Genomic DNA, 26861 nt, shown 5'->3' on the forward strand with positions numbered 1-26861 from the left:
TGTTCTGAGTGTAAGCCATGTTTGTCTACCTGGGTATAGTCCTGACCTTACAAGTTCTCTCTCCAGAACAATACACTTACACTAATTAAGTCACACAACAACCTGGTGGATTAAGACTCACCGCAAGACACTGGATTAACAGATGAATGGATTATCTCTTCACTGCACCTGACTAATCTCCACTTAAAACTTTTCAGCTGAATTTTGACTAATCCTTTAATTAAGCCTGAATTTAATATAAGTGTGTATGTATATGTAATTAGATACTGTTATAAAAGACAGTAACATATTCAGACTTGTTCAAACTGATTTAACTGATAAAATCTTCAACGACTGGCAAAAAAGTTGACAGTTGATCACTTCCTTTTAACCAGTGTGGTACCTAAAGAACTGAGTAACGAGTCTTGTTTGACAGAGTCTCCCCAAGAATCAATGGATGAATGTTCATACCAGATGATCCCAGTAACAAAGGAACAATGATCCCAGTAACAAAGGAACGACGATCCCAGTAACAAAGGAATGATGATCCCACTAACAAAGGAACGATGATCCCAGTAACAAAGGAACGACAATCCCAGTAACAAAGGAATGATGATCCCACTAACAAAGGAACAACGATCCCAGTAACAAAGGAATGACGATCCCAGTAACAAAGGAACGACGATCCCACTAACACAGGAACAAGATCAAATGTTGAATATTCCTTGGAGTTCTACAATTACTACTTCTTATTGCAATGTTTCACACTAACCTCATGCTCCTGAAGATACATCTTGGCCTCTTGTAGCCCATCCACATATGGCTGATCTAAAACCTGCTTCTGGTAATCATCCAGCCAACTAGTACGGCCTCCGATATGATCACGGAACTCGTAGCACTTGGAGAAGAGTTTCGACTTGTCTCCTGCCTCCTTCACATTTGGCTGTAGGTTGTTAAACCTGGCCAGTAAGGTGCTGAGTCGCTCTCTTTCCCGCTCAGCATCCGCGTCCGGAGCATCCTGCAGAAGTTCGTGTAAATTGTCCTCCAGCCATGCTGAGTCGTCGGTAAACTTTCTCAGGTTTCGCATTGCCTCCTGCTCAAAAATATGTCAACAGTGATCAAACTTTACGGCTGCTCTAAAATAATATAATGTCTACACATACTCATAATGCTATTCTACCTTCCATGAAGTGGACAAAGTTGTCTTGACCCTCATTAAGAGCAATTCATGGCCAAAAACTAAAACACATTAATATCCCATAAGTTGTTTACGTACTCATACCCCAGACTTTATGCCACTTCTTAATACAGTTTCCATACGAGACGAAATCTGATTGTTAAAATACGCAACCTGTGCAAATTATTTGGCCCAAAATTCTGTCCCAAATTCCTCTTTAAAGGCAAATAAAGGTCGTGAAATATTACTTTAGGTTTTGAAACTTACATTTTCCTTTAAGGATATCATACTATCATCAAAAAACACCATTAAACACATTTTAAACATTATTATACTCTTGTGAACAAACAAAAATCAGTAACTTAGCCTTGGATGAAATTTTAAAGGTTTTACAGTAGACCGTCCTCACAAAGTTTATAAACATGTACATGGCAACATGTAGAAGAGATTGTAGTAGACACAAGTTGAAGATTGTCAAATAAGTGGATGTACCTGGAACTGTGCCAATGAGGTCTTGTACTCCTCACCCGTCAATGACTCGTCCTGCAAGTCCTTTGACAGACGTTCCACCTCAGCTACCCATTTCGAAAACTCCCCAAACCTAGAAAGAAGATTGAAGGAAATGATCATTAAAAAAATGAAGTGAGCATCAGGAGAAAGACCAGAGAAAAATGTATCTGAAAATGATACACATTTTGTTTCCACCGAAACAAAAGTAGTCAAATGTGTTGATTACAAGGTATTGGACCATACTGATTTAGTCGCCAAAAGCAATCTTTATTCGATCAATGTTTCCTACTGAAAAAATTTCCACTTATGTAATAGCAGTCAGGGGCCTGTGTCTAAGAGCCACTAAAGAAATGTGTCACCATGGTAAATGGGTGTAGCGTTTACCGACTTTGTAGAACAGTCTGCAGGTCTACGTGCGCGGCAAACAGGAGTGCCCAGAGCAACAACAATACTCTTACAAACTAATGTATCATAACTACCGTGTTTCAAATCATCCATGATCCAGCCTGATTGAGGACTCACTTGTTATTGTACTCCTTCCATCGTTCTGGGAGTTGTTTCAGCTGCAGGTGTGTGTCCTCTAGCGCAGCGAGGAGTGCCCGCCAGCGCTTCCAATGGTTGTCATGGCGTTCCTCAAGGGTCAAATCATCAGGATCTAACTGTTCAAGAGTCTCTACGCAGGATTTCATCTGAGCGAGGGAGTTCTGACACGATGGAATAAACTGACCCTCGTGAAATGTTTGCTGAGAACAGACAATAAATCATATCTTATTTGATCATGTCCCTTGTCATAATCAAGGCTACTTCTTACTTATCTTATGCAGCCACGTCTTTAGACCAAGATGTGAAATTGAATTCAAACACACAATCTCACTGGTGAAAGTTTAGTAATGGGGTCTTACATGAACAACTTAAAGCGCCTTCTTGATTAAAAATGCTTAACATGAATTTAATTAAGTACAATTATCATCAGGTGATCAGTAACGCGGCAGCTGAAGAGACTGCCACTATATATGGGCTTAAATCCCATTGTTCACAAGATTGTCAATAGCTGCACTGTATTATAAAGTCTACATATCAACACACCCTGTGCTTCTTAAGAATGTCTTTAACATTGTCCTGTCTGTGGAGTTGTTTTTGTTGCTCTACTAGAGTTTTCTCCCCTTCCTCCACCAGGCGGAGGTAGCGGTCTTCTTCCATGCAGAACTGTAACTTTGTCTTGTGGATGGGAGCATGCCGCCTGATCAGCTGCAATAACCAAGTTAGAATATGTAGTCTGTCTTAAGAAATATCAGATGAAGAATTAGAAATCTTGTTCTTAATGTCAAATCTATTTAAACAAGAATGCTTTCTGTAATATAAATTCAAAAAACATTCAGAAGAAATTAAGTAAGTCTTACACATGAATATACATTATCGTGATGAAGAAGAATAAATCCATGATTTTTGGTTTAAGTCATATTATAAAGCTACTACAAAGCTGCTATAAAGTTTCTACAATGGTGTAAAAATTACAGTAAAAAATATGCAAGTATGCACAAAATTAGGCACTCCGTACCAAAAGTTTTATACTTTTCTAAATCTCTAAACCCTTGCCATTTAAAATGAGAGAAATGTTTTTGAAAAAAAAAAAACAATCTTTATTTGTGGCCTCATTTATATTTAATAAACTCCATCCCTAGAACAGCAATATATGCATGCCTCCTCTCTTTTGACACCTTTTTTTCTGCATGGTATCAACAACACTGAAGTATAATGGCGAATGTGAGTATGCACAAAATGACTACATAGTTCCTAAACGTCAATGGGTATAGTAATTACAACATACTAAATATGCTCTAAAAATAAATGAAAAACTGCCTTTTTTTCTAAATTTCTGCACTGTTTGCTTATAATTGTGCATTTCCTGTTGCAATTCAACAGTTATGTTTCACGAATCTTTTTTTTTAGCACCCCATTTTAAACGGTGCCAGAAAGGATACAGTTCTAGAAGGGATCACTACAGTTTGTGTTGTAATACCACAGATCACGGCTCAGTCTTACATTCCAGTTCTCCTGCCTACTGTCCCTCATAAGATCCAGATGCCTGGTGTCTCCTCCTTCCAATGCTGTCTCCAACTGGTCACAAGCTACCAGAAAGTCTTGAAGAATACGGCTCTCAGACCGATCAAAGAAGAGCTACAGTTTTCAATGGTAAATGTTACCAATCGTATTAAACAATACTTAACTATTTCAAATGAAGTCAAGCAAAATCAACAGTAAAGAGAACATACTTTCAATATCATGCCCCTTTGAGAATGAAAAAGGAAATACATCTATAGAACTTCCATATCAAACCAAAGCCTTTTACTTGGAAATGAGATAGTCAATAGTCCAGGTACATCTGATATTTCACAAAATAACTAAGACACTTATACCCTTAAGAAATGAACACATATATCAATGTTATTTTAATGAAGTCCAAGAGATTAAGACAGAACCTGTGACTGATACTTGAAACGAAACTGTCAAGAAGGAAGACAAAGGGGAAGGAAGGATATCAGTGCAGAGGTAATTAGGTTTGAGGAGATCCAAATAAACCTACAGAGCATGAACATTCCGTCTTACCTTGTGCTTCTTGAGTAAGCTCTCCACGTCATCCTCCCGATCTTTCAACAGGCTGTCAGCGTGTTCCAGCCAGTCGTCAAGCGGACGCGCTTTCTGTAGCACCACCCGCCACATGCGTGTTATGCTGTCGAGTTTCTGTTCCCATGCTTTAGCAGAGTTAATACTTGTCTGTAACGAAGAAAGCCCAATACTCAGTGTTTTCCCAGTTCAGAAAACGCGAGGCCCTTGGGTGCCGAGTGTTTTGTGCTCAACGAAAACACTCAGCGCTTGGGCTTTCTTCTCAAGCGTGTTTAAAGACCTCGGTACAAGGTGGGTTTGCGCTTGCAGTCGAAAGAACATGCAAAAATGAGTGGTTCCGAAAGCAAAAGATCCGCAACGGTTAGCGTTTTTATCGAGATCTGTCTCCCACCAACCCTCTCAGTGCAATATACCTAGTTAGCGTGAGAGGCCCTTCTCCAGTGTTTAACATAAATTCCCCTGGGCGGGGCCATGCACCTGTCAGCCATGCAGCTTAATGTTAGCCATAATATTGTGCAGGTGAAAGCAACGTCTTCCGCGTGCGCGCAGCAGATACATGTTGCTACATGTATGTAGACAAGCAAATTACATATACACAGGCAAAATAAAATAGAATACTAAGTTGGTGGTATCCCCCACAGAGAATGGTTAAAGGGGAAGGGTAACAAATATAAGATGATACATGAGTATATAAAAAAAAGGTTTGTCAAAAATGATGGGTATATGTGCAATCCTGCCTGACGTTGTTGAGCACCGTGCTCACTCACAAACACCAAACACTCCAAACCCCTTCCCCCCTCCCCCACCCCTCGCACAGGACAACAACAACAACAACACATGCACAACATGAATACTACAGCTACAGCTAACTATCATGGCAAAGGTGGCATTGGCGGCAGTAGAAGCGAGGCCACTTGATTATCTGATGAGAGGGGTAGTGGGAGGGGTGAAATATCTGGGGGTCCTCGACAAATCGATGGATCCTTCCTGTCAGTGGAAAAGTTCCCGTTTTGCTGACACCCCTAGTTTACAGCAACAAGAAGTTTTGCACCCAGACAGTTGTTCATGTGTCAGCCCTACACCCACTGTATAATTCTCCTTCAACTTCCACCAATACAACTAAACATACATCGTGCTAAATCAAATACAGTGAAAAACAATGTGTGAATAACATTTTCAACAATTAAAGGTGAATCAATGTACAAGGATGTGAATTAGTGACTTTAACACAATTACACTACCCTCCACCATCTGATGAACGGTGATAAAAAGTCATAAAATGAAATATACAGGAATATATATCTGGCAAGATGCAAGCAATCTGAGGGCTAGGAAATTCATTTCAATACCAAAAGAACAATTTCGTTCGTTCAGTCTTTCTTGACATATTGCTTCTTACTTAAATCCACATGGCACAGGCTCACTACAAAGGCGTTTTCTTTACAAAAGTTCCAAAATGACAGGAATAGCAGCATTAAATGTTAGCACCAAGAAATGTATCTTAGATTTTACAGACCATAAAGGCTCCAAAAGTGACCCATAATGCATCAGTGCTAATATGAACTGCTCACTCCTCTGCAGTAAGCTTGCCAGGAGGACTTCATGTAATGCAACACAAATTCAACCATTACAAAATGTTCACTTTTTGAGGACGAGACAATGGCTCGCGTTTATAGCCCTCAGATGAGATTAGAGTGCGACTAACATGCAGAAGGCGTTACCTGGAACCTAGTCTGAAGAGATTCCATGCCATTTTCCAGCACAGAGAAATCTACATTAGGTAACTTTTGTTTAGTATTCAGCACTTTCTGGAAGACTTTGGCCTTGCTCTCAAGGACTGATTTCTGGTATGTTGTCTCTGCAAAGAACTCCTGCAAGTCAGATAAAAAAATTTTAGATTACCTTCTCATAATGAATTCATAATTGCTAGTACATAATGTAACCAGAATCAACTCATTCATTGTTAAAATAGAAATGCAACAGACCTAAAATTCTACTCATTTTTCCACATCTTGTGTTTCTTTCACTGCCCACACCTTCGGTTTCTCAAACACATACCTTGTTCTCAAGCGCACATCTTGTGTTTCTCAAGCTTACCCCTTGTGTTTCTCAAGCTTATACTGTCTGCATCTCAAGCTTGCCCATACCTAGTGTTTCTCAAGCCAACTCCCTGTGCTATCCCAGCCCATAAGTTTGGTTTCTCAAACCTACCCTTACCTTGTGTTTCTCCAGCTTGCCCATATATTGTTTCTCAAGCCTGCTCATATCTTGTGTTTCTCAAAATTGCCCATACCTAGTGTTTCTCAAACTTGCCCATGTCTTGTGTTTCTCAAACTTGCCCATATCTTGTTTCTCAAGCTGCCCATACCTTGTGTTTCCCAAACTTGCCCATGTCTTGTGTTTCTCAAGTTTGCCCATATCATGTTTCTTAAGCTTGCCCAGATCTTGTTTCTCAAGCTTGCCCATACCTTGTGTTTCCCGAACTTGCCCATGTCTTGTGTTTCTCAAGCTTCCCCATACCTTGTGTTTCCCAAGCATGTCCATACATGTATCTTGTGTTTCTCAAGCTTGCAGAGATCTTGTGTTTCTCAAGCTTGCCCAGATCTTGTGTTTCTCAAGCTTGCCCAGATCTTGAGTTTCTCAAACTTGCCCAGATCTTGTGTTTCTTAAACTTGCTCATATCTTGAGTTTCTCAAACTTGCCCAGATCTTGTGTTTCTTAAACTTGCCCATATCTTGAGTTTCTCAAACTTGCCCAGATCTTGTGTTTCTTAAACTTGCCCATATCTTGTGTTTCTCAAACTTGCCCATACCTGTGTTTCTCAAGCATGCCCGTACATGTATGGTGTGTTTCTCAAGCTTGCCCAGATCTTGTGTTTCTCAAGCCCACACCCTGTGCTTTCACAGACCATACCTTGTGTTTCTCAAGTTTGCTCATACCTAATGTTTCTCCAGCCCATACCTTGTGTTTCTCAAGTCTAGCCTCGGCAGACTGTGCCTCTCCCTCCAGCTGGTGACTCTCCAGCAGTGTCTCTCCCTTCTCCAGCCAAGCACTCAAATCAGCCATGCCCGTCTCTAGTGACTCCACATTGGGCAGCACACCCTTTACTGCCTTCAGCCTCTCTGGGATTTCCTTTCGCAGGCGGACGATCACCTCTTTGTGGACGTTGAGCGTCTGTAACATTTTGTTCACCTCTTCCTGGGAAGTGTCCCTCACCAAGGACTGGGCAGTTTTTGTGGTCTTTTTGAAGTCATTCTCCACCTGTGATACCTCAGCGTTTACGTCCTGTGTGACAAGGGTGTGATTAAGGTCCAGAAAAAAATCAGATTTTAGTTCTCTATGTATAACCACAATGGGTTCAGTTTTTGTCTCTTACCCTAATTCCTCAACCTTTTGCATATGAAAGAGCAACTTTCAGTGCTATTTATGCAAAATCTTAATTTTGCAAACACAATTACATTAGTTGAATTGGCAAATTTCAGGGTTCAGAACATGCTTGAATAAACACCTTGCAAACATGCAAAGTAATACAAAATGTAATTATTAGATTTTTTATTTTTTTTTTTTTTTTAATTGGTGTTTTACGCTGTACTCAAGAATATTTCACTTATACGACGGCGTCCAGCATTATGGTGGGTGGAAACCGGGCATAGCCCGGGGGAAACCCACGACCATCCGCAGGTTGCTGGCATAATTATTAGATACACCATTACTAAAAATCAGTAACACCATAAATCTATTTATTTATTTGATTGATGTTTGACAACATACTTAACACTATATCACTTATGTATTACCACAAATAAGAGGTGCACAAATACTGAGGTAGTAAAACATCTGGACTGATTAATCTACTTCATAAACATAAAAAAAAAAATGCTTTGTCCATTCCAATGAACACATCAGTAAAAAAAACATCGTAATTCCCTGAATTCACAAAAATAATTTAATTTTCACACAAATTTTGAAAATGAGGAGTGTGTGACTGAGAATGTTCTTGTCAATTTTATTCACCAGACAAATTTTACCAGTTTCATATACTGGACATACAGTTTCACTAACGTTCAGATAGAAGTTGTTTAACTTGAATCTGTGATGTAAAAGGATGCTGAGATTGAAATCCCACTGTTCACATACTAACATAAAATTCATCACTTTAGTATAAGTACAAAGAACCTGTATTTTTGTACATGTCTACTGACATAATAGCATTACATAGGGTCTCAAGTGCACTCAGTGCTATCCCTCTTATTGTGGTACTGCACATTCTGCAAAACGATGATGCCAGCTTCACTTGAGCTCTGACCTTGTTAACTGAATGATTCATGCTAAAGGAGAAGAAAACCTAAAAACATGAGACTATCGCCTGAAACGAGCACATTTTTTTTTCTATCTGGTGTGCCTGCTGCATAATTTTGCCATTTTCCCTCGCCATACACATGAAGCCTGAAAACGGCAAAGTTGGCATAAATCGCCGAGTCCATCAAGCGGAAACCGAACTGTACTGTTCGCTACCTTGTGGGACGAAGAGTTCTACCGGAAATGTACGAACTGCACTTCGGCGGTTTCCGACAGCAATTCTCCTCTTAACACAGAAGACTTCAGGGCTAGTTCTTAGGCAAAGTGGAGTCGCCCACAGCGGATTTTGGCGCTGACTTTATTTATACTTTGTCAACTTGAGGTACTTATTAGGAAATTTTTTTATGGCATGCACCTGCGAGGAAAAGCATACTCTTTTCAATGGTATTTGATTGATATTTAAGTTTTCTTCTCCTTTCAAAGATAGGATGTTGAAAATTTGGCTGATGGACAACGAGATTCACTTACAGAGTACTCTTTACACGCAACAACGGAATAAGCCACTTACATTGAGTAGCTGGAGATACTCCTTCAGCTGGGCATGTTCACAAGGCACTGGTTTCTTAAGCAGGTGCTCTGTCGTCTCTACCCAGGATTCTAGACGACTGACGCCCTCTACGTACTGATTCCGCCCCTTCTCTATCACCTCCTCCTGGTGAGCACGCTTCATCCCGCCCAGAAGATCCTCATAGCGAGTTGAAGTCAGCTGGATGGTCTCGCGGATTTCTTCAGCAACCGGATCGCGCGTCTTCTCAACCAAACGCTTACCCGAATCTTTCATCAACTTCAATTTTTCCTCTGCAGGGCCAAGATCTTTAAAATATGCCTGTTTTAAAAAAAAGTCAAAAGGAAATATGGTAAAGAGTATTTGAGTGTTCTGTAATAGATTTTATGATTTCTCAAGATCTTCTGATCTGGTAAATATGTCTTCAACAGGAAAAATTACCAGACATCTCACACTTCCCACAACTTTGATGATTTATGCAGTTTTTTTTATGCCCTTCAACAACACTAAAGTAACATTCATTCCGCCCTTAAAACAAAGATTTAAATTGATTTGGCCTAAACGTAATCCAGATACAACCAAGTACATATAAATTCAGACCTCTTTTTCTTCGGTTGACTTTGTGAGGACGTCTTCCCCTCCTGAGATCCAGTTCTCCAACCACTCCAGAGACGTGCTGTAGCGTTTCCAGGAAGCAACGCCTTCTTCCAGCACTGGTTGTAATGTTTTCACCCCAGAAGCTAAAGACTTCCACCTTTCTGCTATCATGTGTAAGGTCCTGTCCACTTCAGTTGCTTCATCTTTATCTGAAAGACGCATAGAAATGAAACCACTTTCCCATAAATAGAATAATTTTCAGCCTGTAGAGCTGTCTGAAAATTGTTGTGAAATGTCACAACAGCAAAAGGTGAATAATACCAAGCAATGGATTTGAAACCCCTCAGCCTTGAACAAAGGTACAATGTAATGAATAGATCCAACTTTATGATGCTTTGTAAATTATGTGTAGATCTTCTACTGGTGGCATTGAGAAAGTGGCTAAACATGAAGCAGGGGAATACCTTTTTAGGGCAACAACTTTTTTGTTTATTTCAGACCACTCTTGCAGTCTATTAAATAAAATTTAACTTAAATGACCTCTATTACCCTTAAGAAAAAGGTCAAGGTCGCTGAAAATCAATAGGGTTCTTCTACATTCCAAGGTGTCAGTGAAGCGTGTTTACAAAAATATGGACAGATGTACGCCTTGGCCAATATTGACGAGGGATTAAAAAGAAAAAAAAGCAGTTGTTGTGTGAATGATTCCAGTAAGGTAACACTTTTTCTTATTTCCTTGGATGAAAAGAGGATCTTACCTGTTTGTTGAGATCTTTTATATGCATCAGCTTTTGTTTTCAGTTCTGAGTACATTTTGTCGTATGTCTGGAATAATCGGTTGTCTATAACAAACTCCTGCAAGTAGAAATGAAAACTTAATGTAACATATTAGACAAATCCAGTATTTTCCAGCAGTCATTTCAGACTGACTTTATTAGACTTTCACCTAAATGACAATATAGGAAAGCTGAAAATGTTTCTTGAAAGGTGAAGTCATGTATCTATTCATATATTTATTTATTTGATTGGTGTTTCATGCTGCACTCAAGAATATTTCGCTTATACAACACTTACCAGCACTATGGCGGGAGGAAACCATGCAGAGCATGGGGGAAATCTATATTCATGTGTCTAAATAAAAGTTATGAAGTAATAATTTTATATTTATCAAAGACAAATTCTCTACCTTCAGTAAACCTTGGAAGCCAAAGCTCGGGTCCTAAAACTTTGGTATTAAAATTATTACTAATGATTTACATAGTGAAATAGTATTCTGGATATTATATAGTGACATGCACAATCATTAAAAAGCACAGAAATTAAAAGAGGTGAGCATTTAGCAATGCTACCTTGTATTCTGAGAGCCACTGTAGGGCTTCCTCCTCTTGCCCATACTTCTCACTCCACACAGCCACTTTCTCCTCAGTGCTGGCAATCAGTGCTAACAGCCGTTGTTTGAACAGTTCATACCGCAGATGTCTCTCTCTGTGCTCAGACTGACTGAACACAACAGAAAATCGCTTCTGCAGATCTTCTATGTGGGGAAGACATATCAACTGGCCTTTGTATTTTCCAGTTCGTTTGACATCAGCCAGCAATTTCTTGTATCCTTCTGCATCTTTGAAGAACTCCTGTAACAAGGGAGATAAATCTTGTTTTGTATTGCTCTATTTTGCATTGACAGATTTGTACTTTTTTACTGGATTATGGTTTAAGGCTGCATCCCAGAATATTTTGTTAATACACACATGACACTGATTAGGTAATTGGGTGGAAGAAAGCCCAGACCAAAGGCAGCAGCAGTGATCTACCCTATATGACCATAAATTTTGTCCATGACTACCTTGCCCATATTTCCAGATTCTGAGAGTTCTATTGATTTTAGAAAGGTGTTTTGAGGTTTGCTTGGAACAGGAGATAATATTCTACTGAAAATTGTAAGTTTCAGCACCAAAAATAATATTTTTGTGCTATTTATTTGCCTCTAAAAATGCATCAGCTTGTGGGCGATAACAGTACTTGATCCTGCATTCATCAACATCCACATTCAAGTCAACCAAAGATCATCTGTGAATGGCACTCCAGGAGGGCAGAGCAGTGATACTTGGAACATATTCTGTCATCCAAGCATACTTCTGCCCATCAAAAATGATCACAGCAACAACTGGGAGAACTACAATATATATTTAGTCAAATCAACTTTCCCTTTTTCAATTTTCAGGTGACTCACCGATGTTTGGTTTCACCTCAACTTTCCCTCCTAATAGAAACATTTGTAGGCAACAAAAAAAAAAAATGAAGCTTTGCATAATGATAAGGTAGAAATGGTTGAAAATAAAATATTTACCGATTTTAAAGATATTAAAATATTCAAAGGAAAACATTTGTTGAAATAAACCACCAAGGACTCACAATATGCTCTTGTAACATTGTGTTCAGCTGGGCTGTCATCTGATCTGGGTTGTCAATCATCTCTGGTTCCTGCAGTAGCACCTGATTGGCCTTTACAAGCCACACCCCTAACTCTCCCAGCTCACCCGGTAACTGAGAGTCCAGCTTCAGCAGCCAACGGGTAGTTTCGTCAGAGACCGGCAAGAATCGGCCTTGTAACATCTTCCAGTCCTCTTCTGTGAGCTTGACAGCTCGTTTGGATTGAATCTTCTCACCAATTTTCAGGTACGCATTCTCTCTTTCATCGTATTCTTTCTTAAAATTAACATAATCCTGTAAAGAAAAGAAAAAAGACCATCATAAGCATCATTGACTGTATCATAAAAAAAATCAGAAACAATTAAAACACAATCACATTTTCACATAACAACATCGTGGAAATGATACTCATAACAGAGAAAAAGAAATGACTACAAGAAAATGCACGAAACATCCAATCAATCTTACTTCAACAACAAAGTTAATTATGCAGTTATTTTTAACCACTTCTTAAGTCTGGTATGGCACAGGCATGGAAACTACAAATGATTATAGCAAACGCAGAAATATAACATATATCCCAGTGAACAAATACTAGATGAAACCATTATTACATTCCAGATGAATAACAGCTGACTTGTACTGACCCAGAATACTATTTGTGATATACTGCATCCCACCTACCATATATTCCTTTTGTAAATCTTCTACTGGTCTATTTACAATCTTGAGCACCCCTTCAGCGGTCCCAATCCAGGTGAGCATGTCGTTAAGATCCTTCTCTTCCTGCTCTGCTGGGGTTAATGTACGTTGAGCAGGTTTGCGCAACTGTCAACAGTGCCAATAAATCATGTATTACACACACTGAAGAAGTGACATGTTGTTGCAGGCTACTTGATTATAACAATGCAATGATATGTTTGTCCTTAATACCCACTGTAAAATGTAATGCTGTTCTGGAGTTCTTCAATTTTCAATATGATACATTTCAACTCGCTACATTATGTTTCTTTGAAATTATTTTGTAGCGGAGTCGTATTTGTATGCACAGCGTAGAAGGATACCCGTGCAAGCATATCATTTATTTATTTACTTATGTGAGGGGTTTTTTATGGCGTTCTCAAGAATATTTCACTTATACGATGGCTGCCAGCATTAGGGCTGGAGGAATTTAGGCAGTGCCCAGGGGAAACCCATGACCATCTGTTGTGTGCAGACCTCCCCACATACAGCCGGAAAGGAAGTCAGCATGACCTGGACATGAACTCACAGCAATCACATTGGTGGGAGGCTTTGCCTAAAGGATATCATACTTTATCATGATGACTGAACATGACTGGCTGAACACAGACCCCTATTGCCATCACATTCCAAGGCACAATATTTTTTTTTTTTTTAAGGCTTGATTGGGGATGATCTTGTTTATGTTTCAAGTAAACATAAATAAATTTTGCTTTCAAAATTATTTCAGTCTAGTCATTTTGTAGAAGGCTGAAACCCTATTGTGCAAACATCAGCATAATGCTGCCGCACTGGAGCGCCACATCAAAGTATACTGAGCACAGACCCCTTGCCAAACAATGCTTGGTCTACCACTGATGCTGACCCCTTGTTTACACAATATTTACATCATCTTTTGCCATAAATATGGGCGTAGGACAACTTACAGCAGGATCCTCTCCGGAGTCCGGATAAGCCTTCATGAACTGAGCAACGTATGTCATGATGGACTTCTCGTCTGGTTTGTCCACATCCACATCTGACGCAAAACAAACAGCAGTAATTAGACAGTTAATAAGCACAGTTTTTTTTTTTTTTCGCAATAAACTATTAAAACAATACTAAAAAAATATAAGGCAATGCATTTTTCACGTATCACAAAAGAAATTAAATTAGAACAGCAAAACAAATTGCTGAAAGGTACTGAGACCAGATGTTTAGTTTAAATATAAATAAGGCTTCAGTCAAAACATCTAGGTAAAGTAACAAAAATTTAAATTCCAAAGTTTCATATTTGATATAATCTCTCTAGTAATTGATGAGATTTTAACACTGTAAAATGTCATTCACAGACACACGCATGGAACTAGGATTGATGCATTTCAGGATAAAGCTCTATTCTGGTATACAGTGTATGAGTCATGTACCTTCAGGGTCGATGAGTCTAGGGATACCCAGATGAGATTCAGCAGCGGAGAAAGCGTTCTCCAGGTTAACCCGTGGCGCCTGCTGGCGAACCTGGTTCATGTCCACCAGCCCTGGACTGATGTTGTCAATGATAGCATTGAAGGCTACCCCATCCCTCCAGCTCTTCCCAAAGTCAGAGATGTTCAGGCCATATCGCCTGCAGAATAATACCCGACATGTTCACAGACTGATCTACTCTTTGATTGTTATTAAATGACATATTACAACATTTTGTCACTTTGAGACACTAGTCAGTTTTATGGATGGAAGAAACCTGATGCTCGGGGTAAACCAGTGATCTATGGCAATAGATTGATTTGCACAACAAAATGTGATAGGTATATCAAGAGATTAGATCTTGGTTTGCTCCCGTTACGTAAAGAACATGGTTAACTATTGGTGCAAGGAACATTATACAGAAGTTAGGGATGACTTTAAAGAAAACAGAGATAAAACATAAACAGATGGCTTTTAAGTACAAACGCCTTTCTGGTACAAGATTTAAGAGTCGAGTAAAATATTTGTATCTGGAATATGTAGAAACTTGAGTCCTTTTAAACCAAACCTTAAAAAACAAATTTTCAATAACTTTTCTTTGTACATCATAGTCGCCTTACTTGTTTGTAACCTATATACTGTCATTTCCTGCCCCCCCACCCCCCTGAATAAATGAACCAGTTTTTTAAGGTGGACACAGAAGAAAGGTATTAAATTACATTTAAACAATACCCCATGATTAACATGTAGTAAAAATAAAGTCAGATTTCATGACATATTTAAAACAGGCAAGCAAAGTTATGCTGTGGGTCATAGACATTGGGTACACATAGACATGGGTACATAAAAGTATACATAAAAGTGGCCAGATCAAAGTATGCTTTTTTTCTTCTGGTTATTTTGCACACAATAGTAGACTGAAAAATACTGGTTGTATTTTACCTCCTCTGTTGTTTACAACCATGTTCAACATTCTAAACAATGATTACTTCATTATTACAACGTTCTGATAAACAGCCTCTGGCAGAAAACAAAGAGAGCTGAAAATTGGCTATTAGATATCAATGTGTGATTAAAGTCCAGGTGCAAAGCTGCACAAAGATTGCCTGTAGACTCATTCAAAATTTTACTCCACACTGTAACAGAACTCACTTTGCGATGGCTTGTTCTGTCCACATCATCAGGGCTTTCTTGGCACTCACACGGAACTTCTCCAAGGGGGACATTTTCTTGGAGGGAGTGCTCGTGGCCTGGGACTGTTGCTCTGCCATCCGCGTGGCCGTTTCCTCGATCTGAAGTGAGCAGAGTGAGCGAGTTAGTGAATGAGTGAGTGAGAAGGGTTATACCGTGTTTTTTTCGAAGTCAAGGTATGTAAACTCAATTGTTCACTTTCTTAAGCATCCTATAAAAAAACAGAAAAGACTAGTGGATATTACAGTCCATGTAAATATTTCTCAAAATATGACTGTATGAATGTGTGTGAATACACAAAATAAAACCACACTGTGCAATGTGTTATGATAATCACCAACAAAGCAATACTGTTTAGGCACTTTCCCTGACATACACGTGAATCTGTTTGGCATGCATTTCAAAATTTGCATTCAAACCGTCAGTCAGCTTTGATACATTTGACTGATTATATCATAACCAAAACTTCCTTGGGTATTGTTCCCTTCATCAGATGTTCCAGCCTTGCCCTTTTGAAAACATAACCTTGTGTGCAATAACTTTCTACTGCAAACAAATGCATCTCTACAGAAAGCATAAGCCAATATTTGTTTTACACGAGGCTGTTGCAATGTTTTACCTGTGTACATGTATCTGTCTGACAAATATTCATCCAATCTTCTTCTTGTTTGTTTTTCTTATGTGTGCACTTCTTTGCAAATCAAGAAGGGCCTCGTGTTCCTACTTCAAAGTCATTCTAGATCAAAGCCCACAGATGACTGAAATCCCCAGAGAGGCTTTACAGATCAGCTTGGAGAATGTCTATATTCAGTGTCATATGAACAGCTATTAATCACCAGTATCATCCTGGTTAGGAAAAGATGCTAACTAGCTAAATAATTAAGGGGCTGAAGACCAAAAAAAAAAAAAAAACTAGTAATGAGTAAATTCAGATTTTACAAATCAAGTATCCAAGAATATAAAGTTTTACAAATGAAAATGTTTATTCTGCATGCTGATGTGAATAAAATCCAAGCTAGAAGATTTGCTATTGTCATCAGGAGTTACATCATGCATCAATGAATACAACCTTTTATGGTTTATGTAAAAAAAAAAATGGGCTTGCTTGTTTTGACACAGGCTTTGTTCTCATAATATCTGCTTTGAACAATCCTGTTTGTTCTTTATGTTTGTTCTCTTGCCAGCTTTTGTTTCTGTGACAATTACATGTATCAAGTTGTGTTCACCATCATCAAAATAAAGTTCACTGTTGTTAAACTTTAGTTTCCTGTTCAATTCTTTCCTTACAAGATCTGTTGTACCTTTAATGAACATGTACTATGTTGATATGTGAATTACAAAAACTTTTCAGACAAAATGCAATATTGAAATAAAGGAGCGGAAGCCTGTTAAGAAAAATACTGAAATGTTGAGAAAAATACAGAAATGCCATGGAAATATTTGAAATATGTCTGATTGACACATAACTGCACTGATGCATTCAGACTGATTGAATGTCTGGACATAACACACACATGTCTATGTCTAAATGCAGTGTAATGTAGTATTCAGTAAACTGCTAAAGATTACGTAAGGACATCAACATGGCTGACAATACCATGATTAGCCTTAATCACCATGTCAACATGATCTCCAAGTTGGAAACCAATCAAATGTATAAGTTCCAATGACATGCCTCAATTCTGAAGATCCATACTACGTAAATAAAAAAAATTAACCTAGTGATTGACTGCTAATTATTTAGATATTTTTTGTTTCTTGCACAACGTTCTTCATTCAAATCATTTCAACTTTATAACCAAGACAAAAAATTATAAACGTCTGAGATATAGAAATGGGTATGCAATAAATGGCTTAAAACAGACCCTGGGGCTACAATATTGCAGCCCACAGTCTGATGACCCTGCATTTGTGTCAGGCAAGAAGGCCACACAGTACTATAACACATCAATGAAATAACCACAGAATGTATGGAAATCTCTGTGATACAGGCCACATTAAAGTTTCTTAAAGTTGTTATTATTTCTAGCTATTTATATCTTTCTATTGCACTGCAGCACACAAAGAGTGAAATGATGTGTTCACAAGTAAGCTAACCACTTCCTGGTTGCGTCAATACTTTTTGCATATTTCACTTGCAGGCAGGAGAGACAAGCTTGGACTGCCAACTGAGCGATTGCTCATGAAACTGATGGAAATAGGCCTTTCTTGATCTGTGATTTCTGGAAGTGATTTTATGTTCTGATCCCTGCTCTTGATGCAATAATACCGCAACCATATTTAATTAAAAGCAAAATGAGCCTTGGTATACAAAATCACCACTGAAGTTTGCCACATGTAAAGGCCTATGGCCTTTCATTCAAACTCACGGTCAAGATCTGAAGGAAACCAAACAGCTCACTCAGCTATTTGAAGCATCACAAATTTGGTCAGATAACTTACTAAACTCACCAAGTTCAACGGGTATCAAAGGAAGTGCCTTTGTTTATAACAATAAACATACAGATAAAAGAATACACCATAAAGACATACAAGTTTTACTGTCAAGTTTTTTGTTTAATGTATATACAACAAAAACCAAATGATGTAATTAAAAAAAAAAACATTGAACTGTTGCCATGGTACCATGGAAATATGAAGCTGCAACAACAATCAATTTGCTGTTCATGTTGCACTTCTAGAAATGGCCCCTCTGAAATCACAAGTAGAAAGCACGGATACACTTGGCGATATGTGATAACTTATTCATTCTGGTTGCCAGGTTACCTCAGTGTAGGAAGATGCCCATCACTTGATGAAACTTGCACAGCTAGAATACCCAACACCTTTTAAGTTCTGGGAACACAAGATGGAAGCACTTCTCAGTGCTCTTATTGTACCAACCACTTCTACATCTACAATAATCTTTTATGTGAACGGTCAAATTTTATGTATCCAATAAATACTACATCGTGGTTTTATTTCCTTATGTCACATGTTCCAGCTCTTTTTCCCCCAATCTCGTGTTGGATTTCATTTCATTCCATTGAGCATTCTGTGATTTTTTTTCTCTCAGCATGGTAATAATTGTATTGCCCCTATTCATCCGTCCTGATGTGTCATTCCCATTACCCAACAGTGAACTGCTAAATCCTCGTCCCTACATCATTACAACATAGCTTTGTCGCCACCATGCATGTGTTTCATTGCTGACAATAAGAGTACCTCTGCCATATGCTCACTCATTCCTTGTTGATATAAGACTTGGGTACTTTAGGCACTCATTGGTAGGTAATTACGGTCACCCAGCACCATACCTATCAACTGTTTTATCCCATACTGTCACCATCATAAAAGTTTTAACTGCCCTTTATATTACATGAATATTACAATGGTAATAGACCTAACATTTAGATGATCATCTAGATTCAATCTAAATGACAAGCAATCTTGTCCAGACCCTGTAGCAAGGTTATTTATTTATTTATTTACTAACCTGATTAGTGTTTTATGCCGTACTCAAGAATATTTCACTTATACGAAGAAGGCAAGCATTATGGTGGGAGGAAACCTGGAAGAAACCCACGACCATCCGCAGACTGCTGTCAGACCTTCCCACTTACGGCCGGAGAGGAAGCCAGCATGTGCTGGACTTAAACTCACAGCAACCGCATTGGTGGGGGGGGGCTCCTGGGTCATTACAGAACTGAAATTGAACCTGCGACCTCATTGGTCACGGACCTGACAGTCATGGCAAACCAACGCCATAACAATCTGGGCCATCGATTTGTGTGCACCTTTCACGTCCTTACTGGCCAAAACACCACACACTCCTCCTCAAATGCATCACACCCTCCACATCCATCACACAGTATTTCTACATCAGTGATTCCTTACATTTACTTCATTCTCAAAATACACCTTTAGCAGCCTGAAATATATGTCAGTTCAATAATACGTCCTATACCAGACTGGTGCGCAATCCTATCTGTACCAAGTGAGAAGTCATTCAACTCCCACAATAATTACCAGCGTTTGGTACCACATGTGCAAACTTTACGAAGTTTCTCAGTCTAAATCCAAATCCCAAAAGTGCAAAAAACTATACAAAACATGGGCATCTGTAGAAGGCTTTTGTATATTCTTTCCTTTGTTTAGCAAAAATATAAGTGGGAAGCGTGATTTGTATTTTAAACATATGTATGTGTAACTGTATAGGCACTAACCAAATATGGATCCAATGTGAAATCAGTCTTGGAAACTTTTTTTTTGTAATTTTTATCCCTTTACACATGAACATGTAATTTTTATCCCTTTCCACTAAAACAACCAAACGAATGTGGAAATGAAATGAAAGATTTGAACTTTTGAAGAGTTTGTAATTGCAACTGATGACTAAATGCCCATACCTGGAAGTACAAGATGATGGTCCATACTAATCCTAACACAATGGCAGGTTTTCCATCGGCAATGTCGGAGGGATTGATGTTGACCAGCTTGATCTGCAAACAAAACACACGGATACAATGTCTGACCTAACAAAACTAACTGAATTCCTTTCATCAGAAAACAGTATTTTTACAATGTAATGGACAGAGAGAAAAAGTGTTTAACAGGCAGTGTTAACCGTTAATCCTTTGGACAAATTTTTCTCCAGGGGTAATGATGGCAATGTCATTAATTTACAGACAGGCAGCAGAACAATAAATAGGCTGAAGAGGTTTTTGCGTGGATGTTCAACAACGTAGTTTGAATCTGATATTTATTTGATTAGCGTTTTGTGCCTTACTTATCAATATTTCATTCATATGACTGTGGTGTGAGGAAACTGGGCAGAGCCCTGGGAAAACCCACAACTGTCTCGCTGACAGACCCTCCAAAGGAAGGCAGCATATGGACTTGAACTCACAGTTCAACAAATCACATTAGTGTGAGGTTCCTGGGTTAGCACGAAGGCCAGTTTGAATCTGATATTACAAAGTCAAATACACTCACCTTTTTACTTTCCAGGAAGCGCAGGGCGTTGGAGATATTGCTGACATAATGGACACGCTTCAACTTTGCCCCTTTCTCTCCAGGCTAAAACACACGAACACAGCAGAGGAAACAGTCAGACTGTCACAATATGTCAAATAATATTGTCAAATCTTGTAGGAAAAATGTAGTGAACACTGAACATAGTCATGGTAGCATCTTTAACTTTCATACATGTGATTTTATTGGAAGAACAAAAGCATACTAGTTGAACATGAAATAAATTACAGAGAGTTTTATAAGGTAGAAATATCACTTAACGCAAATCCATTAAGTACAACATATTTCAAACATAAAGGACAAAATGAGAAGCTTAAAATGCATTTACTGTAGTTCTTCAACCTTCTTGTGTGGTTTGGAAGGGGTTTATTCAAGCACATACTTTTGTGAAGCCATGGAATTGGCCAATCCATACAATGTGATTTTGTCTCAAATTATGTGATATATTTCAAATGCGAAAAGGTTGAGAAGTTAGGGTAGCCACATTTTAAGCCTAACTGTCACAGAATCTTTCCAACCCATCCTCTTCAAAATATTTGTTATTGTCACTGTGATCAGTGCTATTCATAATAAACCCACAACCATCCGTAGGTTGCTGCAGACCCTCTTGTACGACTGGAGAGGAATCCTGGACCAGAAATAGGTTTTTATGGATGCAGATCTGTGCTATGATGAAGAATTCACGAAAGTTTCCTACTCTAAGGCGCACAAGCATAATCAGGCATGCTGTGCAAGAAGCTACATAATATGGAAGACAATCTAGATTCATGTATGTACATTGCTGTTTTTCATTTGAAGTCTGTGTTCATTTTCTGAAGCTTTCTCATTTTTCGAACATAATGAAGAAAATTGCTATCACACTCCATATCAAATGTTACAATTGCTGTCCCGACTAAAGTATAAGTCAACAACTTTGGAACTGTGTTTGGCATAGTGCTTATTTGACAATGGACGCTTGGGTTAAAGTGCATGGTCATCAATATCTCAGTAACAAAGAAGAGTCAAGTTTATTCGCTTTGCATTTCATCCCAGGAGACGTTTAGAGACAAAATGCCTCCTGTGTTGGGCAGTTCCATCCAGACTTGCCGGCACCAACAGTGGCACAGGTATACCTTCTGACTACTCTATTATAGTATCACACCTACCACCTCAAAACCCGATCACAGTGCTAAGAGCAGGTATTTGGAGGTGGCACTGGTCCACTTTGGCTCAGTGCCAGGCCTTGATAGCCTGGAGTTGACACGGGGAGTTGTTCTAGTCAATTCCATACCCTGTCCTATCTAGGAATCTTGATCCGAGTTGTGCTAACAATGACTCGGTACTTCTGTGTGTATTGGCAACCGTCAAAATCAGTCAGCCAAGAATCAATCAATGGTTTTACTATCCACTACCAGAGAAAAATTCATTCCATATGTCAAACACTGCCTAACTCTCCCTTCCATGCATAAACCCATGCATGCATGCATGAATGAAGAGTTCACCAGCATCAGATACATGTATGTACGTATGTGAGATGGATATAACTTACAATACAGAGCACTCTTGACGAGAAAGACTTCATTAAGTCATTTTTTTTAAGTTGAGTGCTCATCTCTTTTCAAAATCTAAGAAAATTGTGTTGTCTAAAGCATAGGGACCATTATCAACTGTAAAAAAACAATATAATAGTCCAGCAACCACACAATGTTTTTTTCTTCGAAACTATCAAATTGATTAAGACTCATAAAAATACATGCTGCCAAAACCAGATTTCTTCCTTGGCATAGACATGTTCGGAGTTTTCAGTCTGAACATCTAAACAACACTTTCTTCTAATTAACTAAATTACCCTGCCTCGTAATTCTACCTTAGACTTAATCAACACTTCAGGATCAAATTGCTACAGCCCTAAATTTAACCACAAACAATTACAGGTACATGCACATGAACCCTGGGAGCCATACAAGGTGTGCAGACCTAAAACAATATCCAGGATCCTACGGTTAAAAAAAACAGTGTCAACTACTATTGAAGGCCATGTTTTATATTTAGGATATTGGTAAACCCATTAATCATTGAAGTTATCTGACATTAATCAACTAAAGGTTTAGTCTAATTAAACAAATTCTAATTATTTTTCATTTAAGCCCCTAATTTTAGTAAAAAATCTTCCGAGAGTTTTTTGTCTGACAACTATCACTGTACACAAGTTAGGACATGTTCACAGAATAGCTGGATACATTTAATTTCACAAGTCATCTGTTGTTTTGCACGCAAATTACAGGATATAGCGCCACTATATCCACAAGAAAATGTATTTGCAAACTGTGTGAGAATGTAAACTATAGATATGACAAAATGCTGCAGTCAAATCATAACAATTACATTATTAAACCATGTCTTGCTAAACTAATCATTTGAACAATATCACACTATCACACTTTAACACACTATCACACTAACATATATCTTCAGGCAGAATGCTTGTAGGTTTTTATTAATCTCATACAGGGCAAATATTTTCTTTCAATTAATATATTTTACACCACTAGGATCTATTACTAACAACCCTGAGTAATTTTACTTGTTGCCTATCTCAATCGTCAGTAAACATACTCAACATTTAAATACCAGAAATATGTACGGTACGCCCTCAAAGAGCTCCCTCTAAAACTAATAGTCAGTTTTCCATACATAGTCATGGCACAAGAAATATCAAGTTTACTGACATGTCTATTTCTGACCCACTTTTCAAATCAATAAAAGTGTTCACAAAAGGAAAAATGTTGGCGCGTGACAAGCTTGAGCACAGTGGAGCTACTTGCCCCTGAAATGTTACTCTAATAGAAATTTGATACATTACACTAATACATTTTGTATTACATGACAACATCCCCCCCCCCCCCCCCCCCGCCAAAAAGCAGCAGTCCTTATGATAATAACTATCAGCTATCTATTAAGTAAACATCCAGCACTTGAATGAATGACAGTGTGGGTACATGAATTCTGTATGATAATATTTCAATGGGCCATCAATTTTTCATATTCCAACATGTATACACGTAGATGAGAAATCCTACCAGTTTTTCTCCCGATAAAGTTTCCAGCAGGGCCAGGAGTATTTTGCCATCTTTGATATCGTCAAACAGACTTTCCACTTTGATTGGAGGCACCCTCTGGAAAGAAAAAGAAACACTGTCCATGAAAAGTTGAAGAAAACACACTCTGCATTTGCCATTTATGTCTCTTCATTTTAATTTCCACTATAACCTAGGACATCCACCCCTTAGCTTTAACTGAATCGCATGATTTCTCATTTCTGATGACACTGCTAAGTAATCGTGATGATGACAGAGGAGCATTCAACCTCACTCTGTTCTCATCTACTGTCAAATTTTAGGCGAGTGAATGTACTCGGCTGAAAATATTTATTTATTTCACTGGTGTTTCAAGCCACACTGAAGAATATTTCACTTATATGACAGCGGCGGAGAGCATTAGGGCGGGAGAAAACTGGCGGAAACTCAAGACCATCTGCAAGCTGCTGGAACACCTTTGCACTCATGACCTAAGAGGTAGGCAGCATGAGTTATTCTGCTTGGCCAGAATTGCTCGCCAGCAATTTTCTTATTACCAGGCCTGTGAAAGAAAATTTCGTTTACATGTAACTTTTAAAAGTAAATGTGCTAGGTATTGAAATGTCTTGGTGACGCAGTGTTAAAAACCCAGAGCAATGTAACTTTTAACAGTAAATGTGCTAGGCATCGGACTTGTCTTGTTGATGCAAAGTTGAACACCCAGAGCAATGTAACTTTTCATAGTAAATGGGCTAGGCATTGGACTTGTCTTGTTGATGCAGTGTTAAAAACCCTGGGCAATGTAACTTTTAGCAGTAAATGTGCTAAGCATCAGACCTGTCTTGGTGATGCAGTGTTAAAAACCCTGTAAATGTAAGTTTTAGCAGTAAATGTGCTAGGCATCGGACTTGTCTTGTTGACGGAGTGTTAAAAATGCTGAGCAATGTAACTTTTAGCAGTAAATGTGCTAAGCATCAGACCTGTCTTGTTGACGCAGTGTTAAAAACCCTGAGCAATGTAACTTTTAGCATTATGTACAGGTAACCATACTGATATCAACACAAATGAGTGAGCTGTTTTAAGGGTATTTAATTAATCCAAGAAATGTTCCCTGTTAACCATATCTAAAGTACGTGTAAACTCTCTTATTTTTACCCTTAAAGCATAACTGCATACGCCTGTGTATAAAGGCCTTCTGATAATGTCCATTTGGCACAGACTTAGCTTTGGATATGTAGACAAAGCAAACATTTCTGGGTCAGGCACAAGGAGTTCACGTCTCATTCTGATAAAGGGCGGTGTACACAGACATCATATAATGTCACCTTCATACTCTACAACAATTAACCTGTCTGTTTTATTTAGTTTTAAACTTTCGCATCGAATTCCAACTGTCCGGGTGTTTATTTGTTGCATTTTGTAGATAAAGCTACCTACCAACGAAACATGTATGTAGATGTAGACATAACTCAATACTGGAATTCATCTTTATCCAATGAATGTAACATGGAGGGTCAAACATTCAGAAAATGAAAAACCATTTACACCTCAGTACAAAAAAAAAACAACACCCTAACTGTCCATATTATGACAGCATCAACAAGATGGTATAGTATTGTACAAGGCAAACTTTCAGGAGTGTTGGGCTATTTGCATGAGTACCTGGGATAAGAGCCAGCCTGATTGATCGTTTGTGGGCGGGTAAAGGTGAGAAGCTCAGGTAAGACGTGTGGTTGGGAATGAGAATGAGCTTCGTTATTATTGGTGAAAATTAGCATTTGCTTGTGAGCAATCAATACCTGTGGAAATCTGAAGGTACAAGAGTAAACACTGAGGAAAAGGTACGTGCCAATCCACGATGAAGGAACCATTCATTCTCATCAGAAGATTAATGTATTAAGAGACAAGTGATTACCTTGTTGTTGAGTTGGAGCAGTAATGAATTGTGATTAAATTAGGGAGTCGAGACACTTTTGTTTCCCACTTCCTTAATTATTTCAAGTAGGATCAGGGTTTACACATATATCAGGCATTAATCAATGAGAATATTTAATTATGACAGGGTTTAATCTTTGACAGAATCATGTGCTTACAAGCGACGTAAAATTTCATCCATGACTAATTTTCTGATTTTTACAGATTCTGGGAGTTTTATAGATTTTAGAAAGGTGCTTTGAGAGGTGTCTGGAAGGTGGGATGCTATCCTACTGGAAAAATGTAAATTTTAGCACCAGAGGTAATATCTCTTGACATTTATTTGCCTCCAAAAATGCTCTTTTGTGGTCAAATGTTTAGGTCATTTAATTATGTAATGTTAAGATGTTGCTCATGCATATGCATATAAATAGAATATTTCCAATCAAATTACAAAGCCTGATGGCGAAATATGTTACACAAATTCGCACACAGCTCCAAAACATAGAATGTGAATTACATTTGCCAATCTAGAATACTTCTCATAAATCTGTTGATATAAGTGAAAATTTTTCAATACACCAATATATAAACAAAATAAAATGTTAAGATATCAAGGCTTTCATATATGTCATTTTGCAGTTAGAAATGATCTGTTTATTTGACTGGTGTTTTTCGCAGTGCTCAAGAATATTTCACTTATAGACTGGCGACCAGAATTATGGTGGAAGGAAACCGGGCAGAGCCATGAAGAAAATCACAACCATCTGTAGGTTACTGCCAGACTTTCCCACGCAGAAAGGAAGCCAGCATGAGCTCAGTTAGAAATGAAGTTTAAAATAAACATATAGTAGCAAATTTTTAGGTGGGGCATAATTCTCAAATTTTGTTTTAAAACACTAAAATCTATATCCATATATGAGTACATCTACATGACAAGTGCTGGTATTTACCAACAGCTGTTCGTCCACAAGGACAGAAGTCAGAAATGTGTTGTTTGCCTGTGCCCCTATAGCCTAGACACCTGCTTCCATACCTTCCTTTCCAATGGTGGTTTTTCTTGAAAACACATACATATAATGTGGCTTTCCACATGTACACAGCTGGCTCCAAAATCAACACATACATTTGCATGTACCAATTCCATTAAGCCTCATATAAAGCTGAATGACAATTGTTGGACAAATGTAATAATAAATGGGGAAGTCATTTGGGGAATGGGGAAGTCATTTGGGGAATGGGGAAGTCAAATGGGGAAATACTGAAGCAATGTCACATTATCTCATCAACATAATCAAAGTGTGACACACTTAGCAGAAGT

General features: G+C 38.4%; 1 protein-coding gene across 1 annotated transcript in view; it reads right to left on the reverse strand.

The window, feature by feature from the left end:
* Positions 1 to 26861, reverse strand: part of LOC135467002 (muscle-specific protein 300 kDa-like) — a 207830-nt gene that overhangs the window by 147405 nt on the left and 33564 nt on the right. The window contains 20 exon segments of the mRNA XM_064744755.1: positions 752 to 1072; positions 1649 to 1757; positions 2189 to 2409; positions 2753 to 2914; positions 3710 to 3844; positions 4274 to 4441; positions 6013 to 6162; positions 7253 to 7576; positions 9159 to 9476; positions 9756 to 9961; positions 10511 to 10607; positions 11102 to 11383; positions 12165 to 12476; positions 12867 to 13010; positions 13850 to 13941; positions 14330 to 14526; positions 15519 to 15658; positions 19946 to 20038; positions 20532 to 20615; positions 23630 to 23725. Coding sequence (XP_064600825.1) covers positions 752 to 1072; positions 1649 to 1757; positions 2189 to 2409; positions 2753 to 2914; positions 3710 to 3844; positions 4274 to 4441; positions 6013 to 6162; positions 7253 to 7576; positions 9159 to 9476; positions 9756 to 9961; positions 10511 to 10607; positions 11102 to 11383; positions 12165 to 12476; positions 12867 to 13010; positions 13850 to 13941; positions 14330 to 14526; positions 15519 to 15658; positions 19946 to 20038; positions 20532 to 20615; positions 23630 to 23725 — 3651 coding nt within the window.

This window comes from Liolophura sinensis, chromosome 6 (assembly GCF_032854445.1).
Source record: "Liolophura sinensis isolate JHLJ2023 chromosome 6, CUHK_Ljap_v2, whole genome shotgun sequence".
Lineage (NCBI taxonomy): Eukaryota > Metazoa > Mollusca > Polyplacophora > Chitonida > Chitonidae > Liolophura > Liolophura sinensis.